At 37.4% G+C, this 21,345-nt stretch overlaps 1 protein-coding gene across 6 annotated transcripts in view; it reads left to right on the top strand.

Moving 5' to 3' along the window:
* Positions 1 to 21,345, top strand: part of SLIT2 (slit guidance ligand 2) — a 267,757-nt gene that overhangs the window by 199,515 nt on the left and 46,897 nt on the right. For 5 of the 6 annotated variants that reach the window (XM_086464307.1, XM_086464305.1, XM_086464302.1 and 2 more), the window contains 7 exons: positions 1,451 to 1,601; positions 7,334 to 7,408; positions 13,910 to 14,053; positions 15,543 to 15,686; positions 16,831 to 16,997; positions 17,788 to 17,920; positions 20,943 to 21,011. In XM_086464307.1, the coding sequence (XP_086320433.1) occupies positions 1,451 to 1,601; positions 7,334 to 7,408; positions 13,910 to 14,053; positions 15,543 to 15,686; positions 16,831 to 16,997; positions 17,788 to 17,920; positions 20,943 to 21,011 (883 nt within the window). Of the gene's footprint in view, positions 1 to 340; positions 359 to 1,450; positions 1,602 to 7,333; positions 7,409 to 13,909; positions 14,054 to 15,542; positions 15,687 to 16,830; positions 16,998 to 17,787; positions 17,921 to 20,942; positions 21,012 to 21,345 lie in introns of all 6 variants that reach the window. The other variant, XM_086464301.1, reaches the window with a different exon arrangement.

Genomic DNA, 21,345 nt, shown 5'->3' with positions numbered 1-21,345 from the left:
TTCTCCTATGTTTCTTTGGTTTATTAAGGTTTTAAGTGGCATAGCATGTATGTATGATCAAAGGAGCAGCTTTTAAAGAATACATTCAAAATAGTGAAGAAGAATGCATGGGAGGAATTATCACCCTATATGAAATCTGTAATTAACTCAAATCTTTTCTTAATTTTTTAATGCCACTTAAAATGAATTATTCTTTCTCTCTGCTGAAGATGGTACCCCTCAGCAACATCATCTAATCACACTAAAGTTGAGTAGAGAGCGTAAGAGCTTAGTTCATGTTTTATTCTTAATCAGGATTACTCTGTCTTTCTTTCCTTCTTGGCTATCTTTACTTTTGCAGGAGTTCACCATTTTGGCTGTAAGTAAAGTTCAGTGTCTGAGCTAAATCACAATGTACCTCCCAGCCCTGATGCACCTTCTACTAGTCTCAGTCTTTTCACCTTTGTCCAAGAAGAACCCACAGGTCCTTTCAGCTTCTTGTTGTTTTCTTTGTCACCCACCCTCAGTTCCTTACTGGATGTTTTCTCCTGATATGTTTAGGACATTTTCTTTGACTGACTCTGGGAAATGGTGGAGGAAACTTTCAATGTTGTTCTTTTTTTGTTTGTTTGTTTGTTTGGGTTTTTTTAATTTGTGACAGTAATACTGTTACTGTGGCACTGGACATTCAGTAATAAGAATGCCATGTCATGTAAGCGAGTATTAAACTTCAAATGCTTCTGAAACTTATACCTACTCCTTCCTCTTTTCCCTTGCTCTTATCCTTGGCCTAATGGATGCAGTTTTGATAATGTAGCGAGATTTTCTGTTGTGCTTGATCTAACCATGTGGTTGTGAGGTATGAGTAAAACATGGTTCTGTCAAGCACCATGGAACGTCACGCAGCTTTCTACAGCATGGCAAGCTGCTGAGGCTTAAATCAGGATCACACATTTTTAAAATTAAAGCTGAAAGGGCTTTCAATCTTACGTGTTTGAGATGATGTGGAGTATCAGGACTATAAAAAAAAATCACAGAGGTTAATGAAGTCCAGTCAACAATACAAATTTGTAACAAGAGAAAGAGAAAAGGTAGCATTCAGGACTATTTATTCTTGATACAGAGAAAGACAATAAATTCTAAAAGAATCAGTGGCATTTGTGTGATTAGCTATAAACAAGGCTAGATTGGCTGACAACATAATCAGCAGAAGTACAGCTGTGAAAAGCTCAAGTTAATGTTATCCTGTTATGTGAAGTTGGTCATAGTTTCTTTTTCCAACATATCTTAAGCCCCTATATTTAACCCTCTCTTGAAGCCCTTGTGTCTGTTCAGTATCACAGTTTATCATACATTTCCCAAGTTGCCCACCCGTTATCTGCATTGCAGACATCTTTTCAACCTTCTCACAAGAAGCAAATCTTATACTTTATTTACTCAGTATCTGTATTTTGACTTGACTCTTCCACAGGCACTGAAGATTACAGATCCAAATTAAGTGGAGACTGCTTTGCAGATTTGGCTTGCCCTGAGAAATGTCGCTGTGAAGGGACCACAGTGGACTGCTCCAATCAGAAACTCAACAAAATTCCTGATCACATCCCCCAGTACACAGCAGAGTTGTAAGTCGAAGCTATAATAAAGCGTTACTTGCTTATGGAAAAACTAAATAAAGTTTTCAAATATAAAACCACAGCTTTACCTTTTTGAAAAACAAAACTTAAATATAACCTCTGTGGTGGTTACAGGACTAGATATTAATAAAAATTATTTATGTCATTTCAGTGGCATGTAGCCTTAAAAACTTAATGATAAATAAATAAGGTAACTATTCTATGTTTCTAGTTCTCAGTACAGGAGATAACCACTTGGATGTTTTTGAAAGATAGCGGGGTTTATTTTGCTTTTTATTTTAACTACAAGAGCAAGCAGGATATCCAGTAACCAGAGTTCTGCCTTAAAAAGGGTTACCTAGGTGTTTAATAAAACAGAGCTGATTCCTCTTATGCAAAGCATGCATTATGTGTGTCAAGCAGGAGACCAAAGGAAGATAAAGCAGACGAACAAGACAGAGTTGGGTTAAGAAGATGAGATAATAACATAATGAACAGAGATGAGCAGAACAGAAATCACAGATTATTACTTGCTTAATAAGTGCCATATGGGAATGATTTGTAGGCATTACAACTGAAGTGGCCTTCAAGGAGGGATTGAAAAAATAAAATTAAGATAGCTTTACAAGGTTTTCCCATGAGCAAAGCATAGTCTGAAAGGGAATGCAGAGATGCTTGAAGGATCAGCTGAAAGGCAGGAGGTGAAAGTGGCCGTCATCAGCAGACCAAAGGCAGGAGGAAATAGCGTTTTTTCCTAGGACATTCAGTTTAAAGAACAAGCAGAATGTTGAGGGACAAGAGAGAGGGACTTCTATTTGATGTAGTAAAGGAGGGACAAAGATGTGGAGACAGGAGTACTGTGATCAAGTGTTGACTCACAGGGGTGAGATGAGCAACAGTGTGGCACGTCTCTTAAAAGATAATCAGTCTGCATCTAGCATCAAAGCAACAGTACAGCAGTGAAGGTATGAAATAATAAGACCATGATTAAAGATTTTGAATACCTGGATAGGAAAAGGAATCTGAAACTGAAATATGTGTAAATAGAGATTGAGATTTTTTGTCTGAGCTGGGAGGAGTTGAACTTAGTGATATTCTAATTACAGATCTGAGTGGCAATTCTAGTTGTGCCCAGAATGACAAATTATATTGAAAAAGCGGCATATGTGGGAAAAGCAAAGCTCAGCTTTTGGCCACATTCATGCTGGTGGTTTACTGTTCATAAAGTAGTACCAGAGAGCAAAAAATTTATACACAGTCTTGGGTAGAGGGAGATAGTTTTCAGTGGAGAAATACATTTTATGTTATCCTATAATGTTTTGAGATAAAATTACTTGAAGAATAAAAACTGATGGAATGGGTAACAGGTTAAAGTGTAGGAGGAGATCATAAAGTAATGGTTGTAAAAATCATAGCTACAGAACCAAGAGATGAGAAATGGAATTGTTGAAGTGACAAGCATGCATTGTCTTGATTCTTAGCAGGATTCATGTCTAATTCTCTCTGCTCTGAAGAAATAATAAACTTAATTTAGTATTTTAATTGTTAGTTTTCATATTCATTTATTTACATGTGGAAGATAAACTGTCAAGTGTTTTCTTTCTATAATTATTATTCATACATATTAAATTCAGAAGAAACAATTAAATCATCAAGCCTCATCTGCCGTGTATCCCGAACTTTCAAGTTTCAGTCAACAAAAAAATTGTGTTTGACTAAACATAATTCATTTTTGGTTACAGCACTTCTTTTAGAAAACATCCAGTCTTGTTTGAAGGTATCAGTGGATTAAAAATCCACTGTTTCCCTTAGAGTGTTACAGAAGTTAACCATCTCCCTTCACCTCTGTCAAAATCTTTTAATATAGGAACTTTTACTTGCAGATGGAATCTGTCTCTCCTCAGTTTCCATCACTGCTTCTTTCATATTTTTTTGCTGTTAAAGAGACCTTTTCTATTCAGCACTTTATCCAACTAGGATGGTCTTAAACTGTAACAAAGTCACTATTCATCCTTCTTCTTGATAAGCTGTACAGATTGTTCTTCAAGTCTTTTGATGTAATAAAAATTTCAACAGCCTTGCAAGTATTCAAGAGAGGACAGAGGAATTATTTCTGCATTTTTTTACTTCCTCTAAAAATGCAGTTCTAGCTATATACATTATTCTGGTATTTGCCTTACCGATGAGAAAATTACAGCTCTTTCTCTTGTTTCCTCCTGTTATTCCTGGTCTTTGATGCACTGTCTTTGTTGCTCCTCTTGGGACTTCCCAGTCTAGTTCTAGGGCCACTCTGAGATTTCCAGTTCACAACATTTACTGGCATATATGAGAAGAGCAGCTAGTTAGCCTTTCCTTTATTTTACCCACCAAATTTGAAATAAAGGTACTTGTTAGAGTCAAATGACATGATGCTTCTATAACAGTGATGAGGAAGGTTAGATTATTTTCTGCAGGGTGTTGTGTGGAGCCAAGACTCAGCTTGGAAACGAAGATCAAAAGTGATGAAAAGAGTATCAATTGTGCAGATTGCAGCAGTAATAATATCACATCAAAAAACCTATTTCTTCAGCGTTGTTTTTTTTTTTAAATCTGAAAATAATAATACAGTTCAAGACAGATGCTTAATTGTAAAAGGTGAAAAAAATTATAAATGAGCCAAGGACTGTTCTGTTTCTGTTTTGTCGATTGTTCACAGTCTTCCAGAAAAACAGTGAAAGAACTGTCTAATCTGCCATTGAAGTATTTGAGATAAAGTACAAGCTTGTAAATGCACCCCAGAAATAAAATATTTTTCAGGTAGCATTCTAATATATATAGGAAAATTCAGGAAACATTTGATAAATCACTCAAACCACAATCCCCAGGAGGAATGCTAAATAAAAACAATTTCAGTCTTGTATGTTCCATTTTTGTAATGATTTTACCATAGCTATTGGATATATGATATAATACCAGATCTGAACAAGATAGTTTTTGAAAGTATGAGTATCACTTCTGTACTTAGCCTTTCAGGAAGGTTCAGCTATTGTACCAAAACACCAAATATCTTAATAAAACAGGAAAAAGCGTCAAATAAATCAGAGAAACAGAATATTTAGTCATCATCATCAAATGCTTCTTTGTTTACTTCTTTGGTTTGGGAATGACATTTCAGTACTTTTTTTGGATAAACCAGATACAAGTATTTTTAATTTTCATGATCCAGTGATGGACAGGTAACAAATACCATTGTCTTTACCAGTAAAGAGCACTGGGCTGAAAAAATAATTATGCTAAGATCCAGAAGGAACATACCACCACATCTGTTAATTTTCTAGTCATCTGTAATACTTTTGATTCCTCTGTGTGTGGTATCACTTACGGTGATAATAGAATGAAAACTTCTTGCACAAGTATTTAAGATTTCCAGATACAAAGCCAGCAATCTCCAGACATAGAAATGCTGTGTGATCCGTGTGGTCATTCCTCTGACCACAAACCCGTAATTTGTAACTCTTGATGTCCCTTTGTTTGTGGGATCATACCCTCAGTGATGATCCATGCTTTGTGGTATCACTATATACACAAAGTTGAAGAGAAGATATGATTTGTGCTACAATTTTAACCGAACACAGAACAGCGATTCACCAAATGCTTCTTGTCTGTTATAGAGAAGTATGGGGAAAATTCTCAAACACTGAAGATCTTCAAAACACATGGAAAATTCTTTAAATTGCTCTGTAATATTGGTAGTAGACTAAGACTAGTTTAAATAAAATAAAAATTCAAATTCTACATATGACAGTAGATAGGACTGATTAGCACCACAAATACCAGATTGAGGAATAACCAGCAAGTAGTTCAAGATAAAACGCTATGGTGGTGTTATCATACATATCAAAGACAAAGGAATGCCATTGGACACTGGTACAAATTTCATTGCGGGATGTACGTACAGGAGTGTAGTATGTAAGTCATATGAAATAATTGTTTTACTGTACATAACAATAGTAAAATATCAGCTGGAATACTGTGTCAAGGACTTCACTTTTCAAGATCAATATGGCTCACTTGGAAAAAAATTCAAGGAGAGCAAGAATCATCTAGTAAATAAGACTTCGGCAGAAAAACTGCAAAGATTTAATGCATTTGTGCAAAAGAAACTTGAGAGAGAGACAAAATAATTATTTTTTATATGTAAAAGAATGTTGCAAAGAGGAAAGGATCAAATTGTTTGCGTTTTTCAATGGGGTTAGAAATATTTGTAGTAGAGAACAGCAAGGAAGTATTATTCAAATCGAGAAATGTTTTCACAAACAATTCATTCTACTAGATGATATAGCACTTAAAGTGTTAGAAAATGTCAGCATTTATAGAATGCTTGGTGCTTTTGTTGTTGATGGACAGGAGAAAAAAGGCATTTAAAATGATGAAGTAACTTTGTTAATTGACACTATGCAAAAATTCATTTTATATGGTCCTACTAAAATCATATTAAGACATTCGGCTGATTTTCAGAGGTGTTAACATGTTTTGAAATTCATGTTCCTTATACTTCAGTGTGGTATACAGATGTTCCATGTATATCCAAAAAATTCTTCCTGTCTTCTCTCATTTTGGTTCCATGCTGAAATTATTGTACAGCCATTCGTTCAGATTTACAACCTTAATTTCCCTTCTGGCTATCACTGAGAATGAACAGGAAGGAAGGATGAATGAGCAGCTTGCTTTTATTTTCTAGGGGTTTTTTTAATCTTGTCTTGTAATAAGGCAATTCTGAAAAGCATTCTGGGTTTATAATTATGCTGAATTTCATTTCACAGTGATCTTGTCAGTCTTCTCTTTTCCTTCCTATTTAAGATCTCTAAATAAAAGCTGAACTGGCTTTTTCCCTTAACTAGATGAGTCCATTAAAACATGTAAAGAATCTAAGAGTCATAATTTCCACTTTCTTTTCAAGAGAAGAAATAGGGAATACTGAGTCAATGCAGATACTTATTGAAATATAGATGGTCCCCTAACCTAGGAGCTGCTAAAGGTGTGCTATGCTGGAAGACTTGATACCAGGGCAGGAAAGATCAGTGTCCAGCTGTTATTTGTTGCTCATTGTATACCTTCTTGTAGTGTTACAAAACAGCATTTAATGCTTCCTTATGCAATATATGTGTGTTAAGTGTAGTGATCTGAAGGTAAACCGTGGTCAGAGAAGTGGTTTTAAATTCTTGGGAAGACCTACTCAGTGTGTTTCAGTCCCTATTCAAAAGAAGCATTGAGCATAAAGTAATTATTTCATTCTTGTAAATAGTGTTCTGTGAGCACCTCCAGATGTCTGGCAGACCCCACCTGATATCCTTTAAAGAACAGTAAACTAATCTTCAGTGGTTTATATGTACTTCTTAAAAGATTTTTATTTATAAGTTGCCATGGAATCCTTCCTTAGTTACATCTTTGTTTTCCTTCACTTAAAAAAAACAAAGATTAAAACCATCTTCTTGTATTGCTCTGCAGTTTTAGTTATATGATATTATGTGATCTGGTTTTGATTCTGTGTGTTTTATGTAGTGCCTAAGTTTAACTAATAAGAATGTTCATTCACAGGAATTATCAGAATTGGAAATGTCAGTATATATATGGAACTGTTCTTCAGCTACCACTTAAACATGAGCTATTCAGTTAAACCAGTCTGAAAAGTTCACTTAGTGTGGATCATTCTGTACCAATGCCTTCACATTTTTTTCTGAAATTGATGTCATTTCTTCTAGGCGACTAAATAACAATGAATTTTCAGTCCTGGAAGCTACTGGAATCTTTAAGAAACTTCCTCAGCTGCGTAAAATGTAAGTGCAATTTCAGTGACCTTGTCTATTCAGACAGCACATTAGCTCCTTGCTGTCTTTCTCCACCTTTCTTAGTTCTCATCTAGAAAAGATTCAGTATATTCTAATCAAAAATCAAGAATGGGTTTAAATTCATCACTGAGGTAGGTCAGACTTGGAAGCTCTTCTCTGTGGGACTAGGCACTGCCAGCAACAACTTCTCGTGGTGTATAGCTCCAGCACCTTCACTGCAGTGTCCAGCCAGCTTGGTGTGTTACGTGGGAAGCTCACAGTATAAGCTGCTCAAGAAGGGTTCCAGTAGTCTTTTGCAACTTCCTGTACTACTCCCTAACCAGGCAATTTTGCCTCTTTCAGCACATTCAAGACATGCCTTTGATTCTGTGCTTCATTAAACTGTAATTAGATGCGGGGAATATCAAAATTAAATGACTGAGAAAATAATTGTTTGATAGCTCATCCATGTAAGTCCATGTTCACAATTCATATTCTAAGAAGAGTTTATAATCTTAGCAGTTGAAGTTGTTACCAAAAATAAATCTATTAAAAGCTTTTCTTTCATTTATGTGAAAGACATATTTCAGGGTAGCTCATTTAGTTAGACTTAGTGACTCTGTGCTCAATCTTTTCAGGATTATATCCAAACATAAGTAGTAAGTGAAGAAAAATGCAAGTAAAAATAGATGAGATTAATGAAAATGATGCACTGCTTTGTAGTTGTTACTACCGTTTGTAAAAGATCAGTCTACATTAACAGTGAACAAATACTCAAGGGGAGCAATAGTATTACTGATGCTATTGTTAGCCTTATCCAGATTCTTGCTAGCAGCTGTCATGATCAAAATTAGTTAAAAGTTTACTACTGATTTTTTTAGTTATTAGACAAAGATTAAAAGAAAAAAAAAAAATCAACTTTGCTTTTGACCTGTCTGCTTGAGTACACCTTGCCACTGATTGGGCTGAGGTACTTAAAAAAATGTAGGAATGTCTGTCATAGCAGTGTTCTGTAGATACAGTAGATACCCGGTTTTCATCATTCCTCAGGGATCTCAGAGTAGCACTTTTTACAGATACAGATTACTTTTGAAATAAATAAAATGATGTGACATACTTACACATGCATGTGCATGCACGCACACACACACATATATAACATTTCTTCATATTTAAGAAAAACGGGGAAAATGGAATATACTGTCAGTAATTATATGCTTTAAGGCTGTAAAGGTAGTTTGGTAAACATTTCATGTCATCTAAAGCTAGTTTGCTGCTTTTTAGTTAAGGAGGTGTTCAAGACGAAAGAATCATAGAATCATAGAATGGTTTAGATTGGAAGGGACCTTAAAGTTCCAACACCCTACCGTGGGCAGGGACACCTTCCACTAGACCAGGTTGCTCAAAGCCTCATACAACCTGGCCTTGAACACTGGGAGGGAGCAGCCACATCTTCTCTGGGCAACCTGTTCCAGTGTCTCACCACCCTCACAGAAAAGAATTTCTTCCTAAAATCGAAACTAAACCTACCATCTTTCAGCTTGAAACCATTACCCTTGTCCTATCACTACACTCCCTGATCAAGAGTCCCTCTCCACCTTTCCTGTAGGCCCCCTTTAGGTACTGGAAGGCCGCTATAAGCCTTCTCTTCTCCAGGCTGAACAAGCCCAACTCTCTCAGCCTGTCCTCACAGGGGAGGTGCTCCAGCCCCCTGATCATCTTCATGGCCCTCCTCTGGGCCTGCTGAAGCAGGTTTATGTCTTTCTTATGCTGGGGGCCCCAAGATCTGGATGCAGTACTGCAGGTGAGGGTCTCACAAGAGTGTAGCAGAGGGGCAGAATCATCTTCCTCAACCTGCTGGCCACATTTCTTTTGGTGCAGCCCAGGATGCCATTTGCTTTCTGGGCTGTGAGCGCACGTTGCTGGCTCATACTCAGTTTTTCATCCACCAGCACCCCCAGCTCCTTTTTTGCAGGGCTTCTCTCGATCCACTCATTGCACAGCCTGTAGTTGTGCTTGGGGTTGCCCTGACCCAGGTGCAGGACCTTGCACTTGGCCTTGTTGAACTTCATGAGGTTTGCACGGGTCCACTTCTCCAACCTGTCAAGGTCCCTCTGGGTGGCCTCCCTTCCCTCTAGTGTGTCGACCACACCACACAGCTCGGTGTCATTGGCAAACTTGCTGAGAGTGCACTCAATCCTACTGTCCGTTTTACCACCAAAGATGTTAAATAGCACCAGTCCCAGTACCGACCCCTGAGAAACACCACTCATCCCTAGTCTCCACTTGGACATCGAGCTGTTGACCGTGACTCTTTGAGTGCGACTGTCCAGCCAATTCCTGATCCACTGAGTGATCCATCCATCAAATCCATGTCTCGCCAGCTTAGAGACAAGGATGTTGCGCAGGACAGTGTCGAATGCCTTACACGAGTCCGGATAGATGAAATCGTTTGCTTTTCCCTTATCCACCATTGCTGTAACCCCATCATTGCTGTAACCCCATTGTAGAATGCCACCAAATTTGTCAGGCATGATTTGCCCTTAGTGAAGCCATGTTAGCTGTCACCTATCACCTCCTTATTTTCCGTGTGCCATAACAGAGCCTTCAGGAGGATCTGCTCCATGATCTTGTCAGGCATAGAGGTGAGGCTGACTGGCCTGTAGTTCCCTCGGTCTGCCTTTTTACACCTTTTTAAATATGGGGGTTATGTTTCCCCTTTTCCAGTCAGCGGGAACTTCGCCAGACTGTCACAACTTCTCAAATAAGATGGATAGCAGCTTAGCAATTTCATCCACTAGTTCCCTCAGGACCCGTGGATACATTACATCAGGTCCCATGGACTTGTGCACCTTCAGGTTCCTCAGATGGTCTCAGACCTGATCCTCTCCTACATTCTGCCAGTCCCTGCCTTTGCCTTCTGTGACTTGGGTGGTGTGGCTAGAGCACTTGCCAGTGAAGACTGAGGAAAAAATTTTTGAGTACTTCAGCCTTCTCCGTAGGCTGGGTAGCTCATGGTCACTGCAGCCAAGGCTGCCCTTGAGCTTCACGTTCTCCACCAGCCTCTCCTTGTTGGTGGGAACAAGATCCAGCATAGCACCTCTCCTTGTTAGCTGCTCTACCACTTGGAGAAGGAAGTTATCAACAACACATTCCTGGGTTGCTTGTGCCCTGCTGTGTTGTCCCTCCGACAGATATCAGGGTTGTTGAAGTTGCCCATGAGGGCCAAGGCTTGTGAAGGTGAGGCTGCCCCTGTCTGTCTATAGGGGGCCTCATCCACTCAGTCTTCCTGGTTGGGTGGCCTGTGGCAGACCCCTACTATAATGTCACCTCTCCCTTCCCTCCCTTTAATCCTGACCCATAAGCTCTTGGTCGGCTCTTCATCCATCCCCAGGCAGACCTCCGTCCTCATCTCCCCTGCCTGTCCTTCCCAAAGAGCTTGTATCCTTCCATTCCAATGCTCCAGTCGTAGAAGCCATCCCAGCACATCTCTGTGATGCCAATAAGATCATAGCCCTGCATGTGTGTGCACATCTCTAACTCCTCTTGTTTGTTTCCCATGCTATGTGTGTTTCCATATAGGCATTTAAGTTGGGCCCCCAATGAAGCTGACAGAAAAGGAAGAATATTAATCAGTCTCAGTGAGCTGTTTACTGGACCATCCAAGAGCTTTGAAATCTGGATAATTGGGGAGGGACAAAATTGAGAAAATGTTAATAAAAAGTTAACATTTTAAATAATACTACTCCGTAAGTTTCTAATATAGTTACCAGTTGTTACAACATTCTTCAATTCAGAGAATAATACACTGCCTGGTTAAGCATGACTGGAAAGCAGTGAGGTAGTGATGTTACAGAGACACCATTATGAGTGAATTCTGTATTTTAGTGGAGCTCATATTTCTTCTGGAGGTTCGAATAGGTGCAAAGGTCTTTCTGCACAGATGACATTGAAAAATTGGGGCCTAAATTCTAAATTGATTTGATGGTTCATCAAGAATAAAGCACATGTATGCACTGCATCATTGATTAGCTATGCAACATTAATCCTTAAAATATCCCTGTGAAGTGGGTGAAGTACTATCCATGTTACACCAGGAACAAATAAGATTTTAGGAAACTAAGGGCTTGACATGGATAAGCCAGCTAAGATGACAAATAATGAGTTTCGTGCTTTCAGTCTTGTGCAGCACCTTACAGGAAACTGAGCAGCTCCACTGTGAAACTATATGAAAGCAATGATTGTGGATGTTGTCTACCTAGACTTCAGTAAAGCCTTTGACACCATTTCCCCAGCAGTCTCCTGGAACTGGCTGCTCATGGCTTGGACCAGGCATAAGCTTTGCTGGCTAAAAAACTGGCTGGATGGCTGGGCCCAAAGTGTTGTGGTGAATGAAGTTCAATCCAGTTGGTGGCCAGTCACAAGTGGTGTTCCCCAGGGCTCAGTATTGGGGCCAGTTCTGTTTAGTATCTTCATCAGTGATCTGGGTGAGGGGATTGAGTGCACCCTCAGTAAGGTTGCAGACGATACCAAGTTGGGCAGGATTGTTGATCTGCTTGAGGGTAGGAAGGCTCTACAGAGGGATCTGGACAGGCTGAATTGATGGGCCAAGGCCAGTTGTATGACATTCGACAAGACTGAGTGCCAGGTCCTGCACTTCAGTCACGACTACTCCATGTAACGCTACAGGCTTGGGAAAACACTTGGCTGGAAAGCTGCCCGGCAGAAAAGGACCTGTAGGTGTTGGTCAACAGCTGGCTGAACATGAGCCAGCGGTGTGCCCAGGTGGCCAAGAAGGCCAACAGCATCCTGGCCTGTATCAGAAATAGTGTGGCCAGCAGGAGTAGGGAAGAGATCATCCCCCTGTACTCGGCACTGGTGAGGCCACACCTCAAATACTGTGTGCAGGGCCTCTTGCTACAAGAAGGACATGGAGGTGCTGAAATGTGTCCAGAGAAGTGCAACGAAGCTGGTGAAGGGTCTGGAGAACAGGTGTTATGAGGAGCGGCTGAAGGAACTGGGGTTGTTTAGTCTGGAGAAAAGGAGGCTGAGGGGAGACCCTATTGCTTTCTACAACTACCTGAGAGAAGGTTGTAGTGAGGCAGGGGTCAGTCTCTTCTCCCAAGTAACAAGCAATAGGACGAGAGGAAACAGCCTCAAGTTGCACCAGGGGAGGTTTAGATTGGACCTTAGGAAGAACTACTTCACTGAAAGAGTGGTCAAACGTTGGAACAGGCTGCCCAGGGAAGTGGTGGAGTCACCATCCCTGGAGGTGTTTGAAAGATGTGTAGATGCAGTGCTTAGGGACTTGATTTATTGGTAAACTTGTCAGTGCTAGGTTAATTGTTGGATTTGATGATCTTAAAGGTCCTTTCCAACCTAAATGATTCCATGATTCTATTTTTCATCACTGGCAAGGTGTATGTCAAATTACACCTAGGCTACATATGAGTAGTCAGCACTCAAGATTAAGCCACAGCTCCTTGTTTTCTATGTCTTAGAGAATGGTACCAGTTCATTCTGGCAAGTGTATGAATTTTGGTTCTACTAAATAATGTCTTTCATGACTTGAACAATTAAAATGCCGTTCTAGAAGTTGTATCAAAGAATGTTTGATTTTCATCCCATCAAATAAAAAGTTTTTATATTAATTTCTGTTTACATTCTCAAAGCATTTTTAAGAGCTTTTTAAAAGTCACTGATGTATTATAACAGTCTTTAGTGTGTACTTCTGTAATATGTGTAAATAGTTATATGAAACAAACAAAATGAAAGAAGGCAAGAATAACATGAAAAATCTTTAAGAAAATCTGTGTTGATGAGTATGTGTACTTTTGTGTATATAGTACAGATACCGATTTGGGATGTAATTTCAGTATTTCAACTAAAAACCATAAACACTAAATATTTTGGCAGTATTTTATGTCATTTTCTCACATTTTGATCTGCTTTGCATGCAAATTGCAGATAAATGAACTATCTTGCTTATAAACCCTCCTTTTTAACTAATGTCACAAATGATTAATGTTTCATGTACTGTTCACATTCATACATTTCATTTACATATGTTGCTGTTTGTGCTGTTTTCTTATATTTGTGTCTACCAAGATGAAATAAAGAAATTGGAGTGGTTAGTTGTGCTGATATTCATACAGTATCATTTTGTTATTAATTCATCCAATAATGCTACAAGGACTGGAGACATCAAAAAAAATAAACAGTCACTGACAAGATTCAAAGTTATGAAAAGATGTTCTTGTGTGGAGGCAGCATAAGACTAGGTAATTGCAATTATTTAAAAACATCTTCCAAAGATTACTTTAAAAATCTATACTTCTTTAGTTAGCAGGGCATTGAATTTTGCCTTTATTGGTTTGAAGTTGAACAAAATATTTGTTGCTTTTATACAATAGCTTAGTATCTTGAAATCTATGCAGTCTGCAGCATTTAACAGTTAATTTTAGGGTATTTGAAAAGGAAAACGTGTTTGTTTCTGTTCATGTGTAATAGAAACCTGAGCAATAACAAGATTACAGATATCGAAGAAGGAGCATTTGATGGAGCCTCTGGTGTGAATGAACTATTGCTTACTAGCAACCGCTTGGAAAGTGTTCGACACAAAATGTTCAAAGGACTGGAAGGTCTCAAAACACTGTAAGTGTAATTATTTCGGTGTTTTTATTCTTCCTTTCTGCCAAGTATTTTTTAAAGTAATATTCTTTCTGTCCTAAAAAAAAAAAAAAATATTTTGGAGGATTAGCTATGGATTATTCAAGCATATCTTAGTTTTTGTTCCTATTTTACAGAAAGTTACCATACATTAGATGAATTCATCAATTATAGATATGATGTAGCTGAGTTTTTTTGTTGTGGTTACTTGACTACAGAAATTATGAGTCCTCTAAAGTGATGAAGTGGTTGAGAATGGGTAAACATCCAACTGCAGAAACGGAAACGGGAACAATCATCTGCTTCAAAGTAACAGAATTTTTCACGGGAATTACACATTTTACGTAATGGAGGCTGATTCAATTCATCTCAACCATTACTGGGAATTTTGCTAAAGGAAAAAATTATTCTGGTGGATGTTGTAATGTGGGAAATTATTCTCTCCTAAGTAATTTTAATGTCGTTTCAACAGTGAAGGGAGGAGTAAAAGCACTATAGCTTGAGCTCATTTCAATTTTTCCATGAAGGCAGTTTATCTCTTTCCACTCAAAAAAAGGTGTTTATACAATCTACAGCTTCTTGGCCTTCTTCAGAGAGCCTGTCCTTCTGATCAGCAGAGCAGAGTCAAGGTTAAATGGTCTTTGGGGCTTCAGCTGTCCATAGCCACTAGGTATTTTTGATAAATCAGGCCTATCATTTCTAACTTTGCATTTAAAGCTGATGAAATAGTTTGAAGCAGCTATTCTTCAACAAGAGCATGGGGAAAAAAATACTCATTTATTGATGGGCAGACAGGAGAACAGCAAACTTCAAAGCTTGTATGTTTTACAGAAATATGAGAGATTTTAGAGTAGGTGTTTCTTGCTTAGTATTCTGAAATTTTTGCTAAATCTTAGCGTCATGCTGAGGAGGAGTCAGAGTAGCCTGATTTTATTTAATTGAAACACTGGGGAATGTAGTAGAATTGGTTTCTCAAATCTGTCTTAAGAAAATTAAGGTCAAAGGGGCCTCAGAAGGAGGTTAGCTGGTACAGCTTTCTGCTCCATGTAAACAGCAGTTCTGGAGTCATTAAGTCATTAGTCTTGGAAACATGAAGAGGGGGCTACTGTGTATCTCTGATTGAGGGAATTTCAATCAATTTGATTTATTATCAATTAACAAACTCATAATTACTGATTCTGGTATTAAAAGAAAAAAAAAAAAAAACAACAAACAAAACATAAATGCTTAGGGGAAACACCCCTCGGTGAAACCTACCCACCCATCTTTCTGTTTTCCAGTCCCCTCCACACACATTGCACTTGGTCCCTTCAATGAGGTGACAGGCGGCACAGGGGGCACTCACTGCACTTGTGGTTCCTCCACCCGCAGCAGTCCCATTGGAGTCATACCTCTTGGCCCTTGCTCAGGCCACCACTTTAGCTCTGGCCCCTGGTTGGGCTAAGCTAAGAAATGCTGATCCTTCCTTTCTCAGGATGCTGAGGAGCAACCGTGTGAGCTGTGTGGGAAATGACAGCTTCACAGGCCTGAGCTCAGTCCGCCTGCTCTCGCTGTATGACAACCAGATCACCACCGTGGCACCTGGCTCCTTCGATACACTGCACTCACTCTCTACATTGTAAGTCACATTCGTCTTTTAACTTACCCAAATTTAAACCTCTAATGTCTAATGGGACATTTCTGTTAATGGTTTACTGTATAATTTCACAGCATGTGGTAAAGTTAAAGGAAAAAAAAGTTCATAGAGGGATTTTTGAGAAAGTTTTTTTCTGGACCATCTTAGATGCATGAGGAGTATATTTTCTTGTTGCCTTTTGATGCAATGTTATCTTGGTTTCAAGAAGTGCCTGTGAAGGCAGAAAAAACATCCTGCTCACCCCCCTGACAGAAGCCCACTGATCTGAGCCAGGGTAGAAAGCTGCATTTTGGATAGGCATCACACGATTGCAGCTGGTTGAATCACCATGTTGTCTGTCTTTCTGCCCTGTGCCATCCAATTGTTATCTTAAATTTCCTCGGCCTACTGAGTATCTTAATTTATATATGTTTCATAATGAAGTTTCAGTCTCATTTTCTATAAAAAGAAGCATCACTTTTTTTGTCTAAATGTGGTATAATTTATGGGAAGGGAAAGCAGTGAGAGAAGCTGCCACTCACTTTACTGAAGAAATGCTTTTTATAAGTAGCATCATTCAAGAAGGTACTTAATCCCCTTTTTACATAAAAAGTGACACTTTGCACCAAGTGACTCATTTGTGCATATTAAGGGTGACATGTTTATAAATAATGGAATTGTCGATAGGTTTGTGCTGAAGTAAGGAGATGCCAAAAGTACTGAGACTTCTAGAAGTAAATTCATTTTTATAACTGGCATGTAATCAACTTAGCTGTCACTTCAGATAGGAAACTTATTCTCTGGAGCAAATAAAAGATGGAAATCTTGAGATGACAAATTAATGGCATAGCTGTTGTCAGGTTAAAGCTAATATTGTAAAGTAATCAGCCTTCATCTCTATATGAAATTATTGCATTATCAGTACAGAGTGGCTTGACAACAAGTCAGGTCTTTGACAGTTTTAAATTATTTCTAAACGAGTTATATCAAGATTCACCACACAAAGTCTAAATTATAGCTTTCACCTACGGTTTGTACATAGTATTGTTTGCAGAACGGTATTTAGGCTTAGCTTTTTGAAATGGAAATAGAATACTTAGGATGGAAAAATGGTGTCATCCGTATTAAACTTCCCTGTGGTTCTCAGAAACCTCTTGGCCAATCCCTTCAACTGCAACTGCCATCTTGCATGGCTTGGAGACTGGCTAAGGAAGAAACGCATTGTGACAGGGAACCCTCGCTGCCAAAAACCCTACTTCCTCAAAGAGATCCCCATCCAAGACGTGGCAATTCAAGATTTTACATGTGATGATGGTAAGGAAATTAATATTTGAACTTATAATTTCATCTTTCATTTGTATAGCTGTGTGATTCCCATAGATCCCAAACTGTGCTTCATGCTTTGTTTCTACATCAGTTTAAAAATCTTCCACCCATTTTTGGATGATTAGCAAGCACACAACTACTGTATATGTGCTTTCAAAAGTTTTTCTTGTCCATGTTCAGTACTGTAAATCATAATTTAGAGCTAATATAAAAATCAAATAAATTGATTAGATGTTGTAGTTCAGATGAGAATATTTTCAAATGCTGATGCTTGAATCAAGCACTCTTTCAGGTTACTTGATCAAATAACATGCTATTTTCCTTAGTTTGTGACTTCCTCAATGCTTAATTAAAAAAAAAAAGCTATCTTGCATCTCTCTCAGAAATTCTTCCATGTATTGCATTATTAGTTTATCCATTTTCAAGGCTGTAACTTTTCTTTAAAGAGATTATGTTTATTTTTTAATAATTCTTTAGTTTTGAAAATCAACATATATTTTAGTTTATTATCTTTTGGTTTTTTTTTCTTTAATGAGCTTTTTTCCATATAATAGCAATTTTACCTAGTAAAACAGCATTGTACTAAAAAAAAAATCACTTGAAATGTAAATCCTTGGAGCGATAGTTTACAGAGATGACTTAATGTTTTCCCTACCTAGAGATATTATAACGTAGAAATATTATGCTTGCTTACAAGAATTCCGGGTGGGATATTATTGCTAATACTGAAGTGACATTTGTATAACAAACTTAGCATCTGTTTGTTTTTATTAACCAGGAAATGATGACAATAGCTGCTCTCCACTGGCCCGCTGTCCTGCAGAATGTACTTGTCTAGACACAGTAGTTCGCTGCAGCAACAAAGGCCTAAAAGCTTTGCCTAAAGGCATCCCAAAAGATGTAACTGAACTGTAAGTGGCATGCTTTTTTTCCCTTTTATGAAAATTAGTGTCAGATTTACGTTGTCAGGTTCAAGAATGAGCGGAGAAGAAAATTAATTGGATTCAGTAGATCAGTTGAAATTTATCGATATACCACTTTATAGCTGTAAAGACTTGCACAGTATCCTGAGAAATTTGTCATTAAGTTTGAATTAGCAATGCTCTGTAAGACCGAAAACAATCTAAGAAGCATCTGTTACTGAAAAGCTTTAAAAATGTATGTGTATAAAATTGTAATCACTCTCAGAATTTATATCTCCGACACTGAACCATCATATATCATGTGGATATCATGTTACAATGGGTTAAATTATCAGCAGTAGTGAATCTCATTAATCTATGGTCACTGTTTAGGAAGGAATGAAGAAGTTCAATTCCATGAAAAAGCAAAAAGAAATCGATCTATTAATGTGTGTGCATATCTTCATAATAAACATGAGTTTGTGATATTTCAAAAGACTGACTTTAATAGAAAGTCTTACTTTTCCCATAGTCAGTCTTATACAATCTGGGATATTTTATTGATCTCTTGAAACATTTTCGTATGAGAAAACTGGTTAAGATTGCATTTTATGAAAAGGTACAGTTTGAATATGCAGATGAACAGTAACATTGAAACAAAAAAAAGTGTGCTATCTGATGTATTGTTTGAAGATGATAACTGAATAAGCTACTTGTAAGACTAGATGAGTGAATTTTTATGCATTATGAAGGGGAAAATATAAATCTAAAAATTGGGTTATTCATGTGTTTTGAGTCTTAATCAGATAGGTTGCAAGATTGAAAGAAATAGAAATTACTGACAAGAAAAAAAGGTCGGGTTTGTGCTGCACATGGCAAGTATTTAATATAAAATTTCTAATTTTCCTAAGGACTGATTAATTAGTACTTTTTTAAAAGACATCATATCTGTGTACTTTAAGTCACTAAAACAGTTTTATTGGTTTACAATTTGGTATTATATAGAACGTTCTGAAATGTTCGCCACTAGTTTGGTGCTTAACAGCATCCAAAAGGCTTTAGTCATTAATGAAGAGAAATTAAGAACTCAAATTAGCACACAGCTATACAAACCTGTAACTTACTTCATTAAGTTTTGGTCTCATCTCTTTTTTTCTAATAGAAGATGACTTAATTAAATATAGTCTGGCCTAATAAATACAATTTGACAATGTAAGGGCATCAATGCAATGTAAAATTCAGCAGCTAAAGAGAGATAGTTTTGGAATTGCATGTGGAACCCTGACTGTGACTGAAAACTCATTTGTGTACAATTTTGTATGCTTTAATTAGTGTCTAAGCATGCAATTTAGCATATTTTTCAAAAGGATAATGGAGGTGGTTCCTGTTAGCAGTTGCATACTGATTGATTCTTCTTATTCATTAGCATGCATAACCCTTCCAAGATGTACTCTTCATGTGTTTTATAAAATATCTTAATAGTTGCTTCATTTGAACAAGGAGGATTTTTTATTTGCCAAGTAGGTACTTGTAGTACTTCAGTTCTAATGAAGCTAAAGCAATATATCCTAATTTATCTGTTGATAAAAGAATTTTCTCAGAATACTTACTCCTTCAAAAATTTTAAATGTTGTTGGTTTATTTTTAAATAATTAAGTATATCAGGCCATGCTCCATTCACCACCATTTATGTAATGCCATTAACATAATGTAAGCATAAAACTTGTTCAGACACATATTTTGGATTTGGCAAACAGCCCTAAAGAAAGCATGGTCCAAGGGAAAAAAGAAAAAAAAAAAAAAAAAAAAAGGCAAAAGCTTTTTGATTAGATGTAGATAGTTATTTCATTAAGTTTAACTGTATTTCAGCCCATCCATTTAGTCAACACAAAGATTTCCAAAAGTGCTGCAGCATACTTAAAGATATTAATCTCAAATTAATCTAAGAATGTCTCTATCAGAGGCCGCTCTTAACTGTGTTTCAACTATTTGGATAGCTAAAATATCTTCTTTGTATAGGAATAATGAGGATGTAGTTTTTATTTGGGTTGCAGTAGACACAAGTAATACCACCATCAGCAAGTCATTTGCCCCAGTTGAGAAACTAAAGACCTTTAATCTTCCTGCCACTGTCTGCTCCATTTCTGAGAATTGCGTAAATTCAGCACTTACTGTCTCTAAATTTCTTGCCCTGGTTACATGAAGAGCCCCTCCACTTGCACTTTGTAATGACGGCTGCACACTGGAAGACTTTTAGGCAAGTCTTCTTGCCTTCCTTTGCCTGTTACTCAAGTGCTGATACAGTTTGATGGCTTTGTACCTGTTAAATCTAAGGATGGCCAAGTCTGTTATTGAGAATTATGAGCATGGAAGAAGAGCAAGCAATACAGGGGCTGTAAACCTACAAAGAGGAAAAAAAAATTATCTAGCTTAGTGAAGGGTAATTGATTACTGTCTTTAGTCCGTAACATACTCCATAGGAACAGGCTTGTAGTATGTCATGCCTATATGTCATGTATATCATGAAATATACAGGGAGAAATTAAGGAAGGTGACCTTAACTGGAGGCATGACAAATGAATTTGCTGTTAGAGCTGGGACCAGCCCTTGATGGTTTTACTGTAAAGGACTACCTCTGCAATGTCAGGGTCTTTTTCTATTTACGATAGCTCAAAATCCTCACTTAAGGTGACTTGCAGAAATCACATTTACTTTTCACCTGTAGATGTGTGTGGAGACAATAAAGACCTCATTTTGAAGAGTCTTTACAAAATAACAGAAAGCACTATGTAAGGGTTGTTATTACCGTTACTTCATGATTTTAATATCTGGTACAATAGCATTTGGATCTTAGGCTACAGGGCCTCAGTTGTGTCTCTAAAACCCAAAATTTGTAAGCAAAGTTTCTTACAAAATAGAGATAGTATGTATTCCTTTGTTAACTTTACTGTTGTATTCTAAGATTAGTGGATGGAGATGCTACTGTTTTAGTGAAAAACATAATGCTCTATGTTTTATTTTTCTATTTTAGTTATTTGGATGGAAATCAATTTACCCTTGTTCCAAAAGAGCTTTCCAACTACAAGCATTTAACACTCATGTAAGTAGTTTTAGAGCAACATTCTCTACTGGAATGAAAAATATCAAACCAAACCAAAATACCCTACTCCATTATACCTGGTTTTAGTTACAAGAAATAAACTATAAAATGTATCATAACTTTTAGCAAATGTTATACCCAACCACATTTTATAATGGAAGATATTTTATTCTACTTATCACATCCTACATATAATAGACTCTGTCACATTTTATAAATGGGGATATTTCGTTCCAGTGATTACACCACAAAGTAAATAAGCAGAAATTATGGTTATCATGAAAAGAGATGTAAGATCTTACAAAGTTAAGGTAATTAGGGCAAGGTGTTAGGG

Source organism: Leptosomus discolor, chromosome 4, assembly GCF_034619465.1.
Source record: "Leptosomus discolor isolate bLepDis1 chromosome 4, bLepDis1.hap2, whole genome shotgun sequence".
Taxonomy (NCBI): Eukaryota; Metazoa; Chordata; class Aves; order Leptosomiformes; family Leptosomidae; genus Leptosomus; species Leptosomus discolor.
Note: the sequence above shows the minus strand (reverse complement) of the source record. Positions and strands in the feature narration are given on the sequence as shown.